The sequence below is a fragment of the Melampsora larici-populina genome (genome assembly GCF_000204055.1).
Source record: "Melampsora larici-populina 98AG31 unplaced genomic scaffold MELLAscaffold_42, whole genome shotgun sequence".
Taxonomy (NCBI): Eukaryota; Fungi; Basidiomycota; class Pucciniomycetes; order Pucciniales; family Melampsoraceae; genus Melampsora; species Melampsora laricis-populina.
In genome coordinates, this window is record NW_006768806.1 from 476,373 (window position 1) to 480,662 (window position 4,290).

Genomic DNA, 4,290 nt, shown 5'->3' on the forward strand with positions numbered 1-4,290 from the left:
CATGGCGTTGTGTGCCTGTTGAGCTTAGAAGTCCTAGTAGCCCCTCTGTCTCGGCGTTCGATGGGTCCCATTTAAGGGTTTTGGTTGGCTATTTCGGGAAAGGATAGTTCATTTCTTTCGAAGAAAACACGTTAGACCCTGACTATCACTTGAGTCATCAAACAAAATCGGGTTGAATGTGACCATTGTGCACCATTTTTTTCAAAGATAGCCTTCTCGGGTTTGTCTCCCTTGCACCTTGCACTCTTTTTCGTCTATCCATCACTCAGATACTCTCCTTGACCTTTTGCTTTATTTTTTCTAACCATAAGCTAATCATAACCATTACTCGTAATTTTCACGCACTCTCCTAATTCCAAAGGCGTCATGCGCCACACGAGCTTCAAAAGACTTTTAATCTCATTCCTACTTCATCTTGTAGCTCTTGATAGACACGGCGCTATTGACGTATCACAATCATTGAAGTATGGAAGTAAGATATATGAAGTTCTTGAAAACAACACACATAACTCGTAAGTCTTTCCCTATTCTATCTTTTTTCAATTCCATTGAGGTGTAAGTTGACATCAGAAAAATTTCCATCACCGGCAAAAAAAAATCACGTCAGTTGGGAATTTGGAACTGCCGCAGAAGTTATTTTGGAGCGATTCTACCCAAGCCTGAGCGTCTATTCGACATCAAACAAGATTCCCCTAAAGGCTTCACCAGACATAGTCCCCAATGAAATCTTTGATATAATAGATCCCATCATGGCATCACGCAAGCCAAGCTCAGCACCACGACCTATCATACCAGATGGTGCACTTGGGGATCCAGCGAGTTTAGGTGTTGCTGTGATAGTTGCAGGAATGACAGTAGGTTCAAGACCAGCATCTGAGCAAAAATTTCAAGGACAACAATATGGTGAAGCTGCACAACAACAATTAGATCATTTACTTGGATCGACTTTTAAAGGACCCCACGGAGAATTTTCACATAGAGAAAGCGAATTTCAACTTTGGTCTGTCAGATCTTTCAAAGAGTCTTACTCCGAAATAGATTCATTACTCATTTTCATTACCATATGATTTTTTGACCTTGAGTTAGGTCTGATGCCATGTATATGATCCCACCTTTCATAGCATACTACGGAGCTCAAACATCAAACATCACTCTACTTCAATTAGCATATGATCAAATCAGATTATATCGCACAGCGATGCAAGATCCAGTGACTAAGACTTGGCGGCATATACTCTTTGGTCAAAAACCTGTTCAAGATCCAGGTCTTTGGTCAACAGGAAACGGATGGGTAGCCGCTGGACTCATGAGGGTCTTGGCCACCATGCAAAATATTCGTGATGATACTCTTCGGTCTGAAACAGTGGCTTGGCAAGTTGAGATCCTGTCTTGGGTTCTTGAGGTCATTAATGGAGGATTCAAGTTTCAGTCAAGTGACTCTGGGCTTTTGCCCAATTACTTTGCGGCCAATACTACTACATGTAAGACTTGAACAGATTTTAGCTTCATCCTTCTGAACAAGAAGTCACTTGAGCTATCTACCTGACTGAATGATTTGTTTTGCGATTCTTAATTAGATGATGAGGTCGCGGGGACGGCTTTACTAGCCTCAGCAGCCTATAGATTAGTTTCACTTAAGCCCTCAACAGCTTCCAAACTTCCAATGGACTCAATCGATAGAGCAAGAATCCAAATCTTACAAAAACATGTAGACCCCAAAACTGGAATCGTTTCACCCGTTGTGAATCCTCAAAATATGACAGGTCCAATACCACTTAAATCAACTGAAGTTAGTGCTGAAGCTCAAGCATTTGTTTTACTTATGGTCTCTGGTTGGGAAGCATATCAACACGTTCAACTTACTGGAAACGCTCCACATTCGACAAATATCTTTTGGACCTTTGGATTCTTCTCAACAATCTTAGCTATACTGATACTTAACTTCATGTGAACCTTTATCCTTAGTATATATATAAAGTTGATCGTTAAAAGTAAAAAAATGAACTCGCTATTGCATAACCCTTCTAAAAAGTATATACTCTACAACTTCTTCCCACGGGTAATCATTCTTCGTGTTTCTAAATTATACCTTTTTGCAGCATTTTTCTTTGTTTTATTTTTTAACTACATACTCATGTTCATGCATTGGATCAGCAACGTACATTTCAACTTGTCACATTGGGTGAAACCCATCCAGAGCATTTTTTAGCTTGTTGGGAAATATGTCAACGAGAGCATGGACTCTGGAGAGATTCGGCTCTCTTTATCTGAATTTTGAAAAGCGTGTTGGAATTAAGGTTACTCACTCAATGTTGGCACTTATCAGCGGAGCTGATGGCGGTCTTTGTATTCGATACTTTGATGATTATCTCTGAGCTTGGGGGATGAGAGCCAGGTCAAGGACCTGCAACTATCATCACCACGCATGCTCAGAGATCAACAGTTGATACTCTTTGTTCCACAAATCCATTCTGCGATCCCAAGGGTCACAAAAACTTTTTGATCTCACGTTGCTTCAATGATTCTATACAACATCGTACAATGAGTTTCAAGCCTTTGAGAATGACTGCCAATCGTCATTTCCAGATCTCAATATACGTAGAGACTCTTTGCATACTTATTCCCAACAGCCTGATCACTGAACACCACACTGCGAAGCATGAAAAACTTTCTATACTGCCTGTTGGAGGAAATTCACAGAAGGATGATTGATGATTAGCAAGGATATTTTTCGGAGTATAATTGTTTTAATCAATACGCTTACCCTTTTAACTTCGAAGAACCTGGGATCACCAAAAGCCCAGAAAGTAAAGCTTCTCAATATCGCACATTTCTGCAAGAGAGACCTTACACAAGATAGGGACCGACCTTTTGAGATAAAAGACTTGCCATGCTGTGACAGCTAGTACCATCCCAGCCTGGACCAAAGACCACCACTTTACCCGATCGTTTGTTGATTCAGCCGCTTGAAGGTAATGATAATATTAACTAAACTTGATGCTACCGTGGAAAAAGGTAATAAGAACTTACTGTTTCGGTGAAGCTTTTCTCTGACCACAATGTATTCCTGTTCCTCCTTGACAGCTTCTAGTGCATGAGCCAAATTCTTGATCTCAGTCTCGATCGGTGCGGTGTGACCTAGATATCGATAATGTTGCAAATCACTAAATTTGATAACAGCCAATGACCCTGTCCGAGTTTATCTGTACTTACCGTCGTCCTCTACGTACATTACGCCATGTACATTGAAGCTCACAGTCTTACTGGTTACCGAACTCATTTGATTACTGAAGCAGTATTCATGTTTACCATCCGTATGGGCTGTGAAACTGAATGTACCAGTATCACGTTTCTCGACTGACCAAAGTGAGTTGTGAGATGGATCGTTTAGCCAGAAATCAATATCAAGATGTCCACCACCAGCAACCTGAAAAGTTATTGTCATCTAAGAAAAGATGAAAATCAAGGAGTAAGCGATCATAGTTTAGGTTTTTGATTTGATAGATTTCAATGGGATCCCTTTGAACCCACCCAGTAGGACATTGGTTTCCTTCACTCACCTGATCTTCATTATGTAGATCTTCGAAAAAACATATCGTAGACCTTGGAGGAACATCGATAGTATGACATTCTGAGATGTAAGTTAAGAAAGTAAGAAAGAAAATCAAAGTCGTCATTAAGAATCGATGCATTGAGCATTTTCGTAATTTTGAAGAGTTCTTCATTGAAGGCCTTTGAAGTTTGGTCATCTCAATCGATTGTTGCTGGTTGATTGGTTGGTGATGGTGGTTGAGTCTCAGTGAGTCTGTTATTTTAGAAATGCGAATTCAAAATTCCATTCAACATCAAATCACCATCGAACACGTGTAAAGTGTGAACTGATTCGATCATCTCATTTCACACCCGACCCGCACAATATACACATGGCCGGATCAAAGGGCCAAGTTTCAACACTGTGTGCAGCCTCGGGCCTTCTCAGCTTTGCTTGAAAAGAGACTCATGATCACTTGGTACCAGAGTGTGCAAATTGGGTTTTGAAGGTGATTAAGGCATTGTATATCTCAGTTCTAGCGTTTGGAAGTAGTTTCTCAACCATCCTCCAACGTACAACTGCTACAAAACCAACTTGGTCCATTCTTTGCAACCAGGAAAATTTCAAGTGTCATGATGATAATCGATAGGATCTTATTCTTGAATGCTGGTCTTGAACTGTGGCAGTTAAGGGTGTCTTCGGAGAGAAAGAAGGTTGAAGATGTTCTTGTCATGAAAAAGAAGGACAGCGAGTGGTGG

General features: G+C 40.6%; 2 protein-coding genes across 2 annotated transcripts; one reads left to right on the forward strand and one right to left on the reverse strand.

Annotated features, from left to right (window-relative positions):
* Nucleotides 1–366: 366 nt before the first annotated feature.
* MELLADRAFT_91430 (uncharacterized protein) lies at nt 367–1,951 on the forward strand (the record flags this gene model as incomplete). Its single annotated transcript, XM_007414263.1, has 4 exons — nt 367–512; nt 608–1,000; nt 1,087–1,481; nt 1,578–1,951. The coding sequence occupies 4 exons, from the start codon at nt 367–369 to the stop codon at nt 1,949–1,951; spliced, it is 1,308 nt and encodes a 435-aa protein (XP_007414325.1).
* A 550-nt stretch (nt 1,952–2,501) lies between these two features.
* MELLADRAFT_57165 (uncharacterized protein) lies at nt 2,502–3,844 on the reverse strand (the record flags this gene model as incomplete). Its single annotated transcript, XM_007414328.1, has 6 exons — nt 2,502–2,680; nt 2,765–2,783; nt 2,869–2,965; nt 3,031–3,138; nt 3,214–3,445; nt 3,561–3,844. The coding sequence occupies 6 exons, from the start codon at nt 3,675–3,677 to the stop codon at nt 2,672–2,674; spliced, it is 582 nt and encodes a 193-aa protein (XP_007414390.1).
* Between the last annotated feature and the right edge of the window lie 446 nt (nt 3,845–4,290).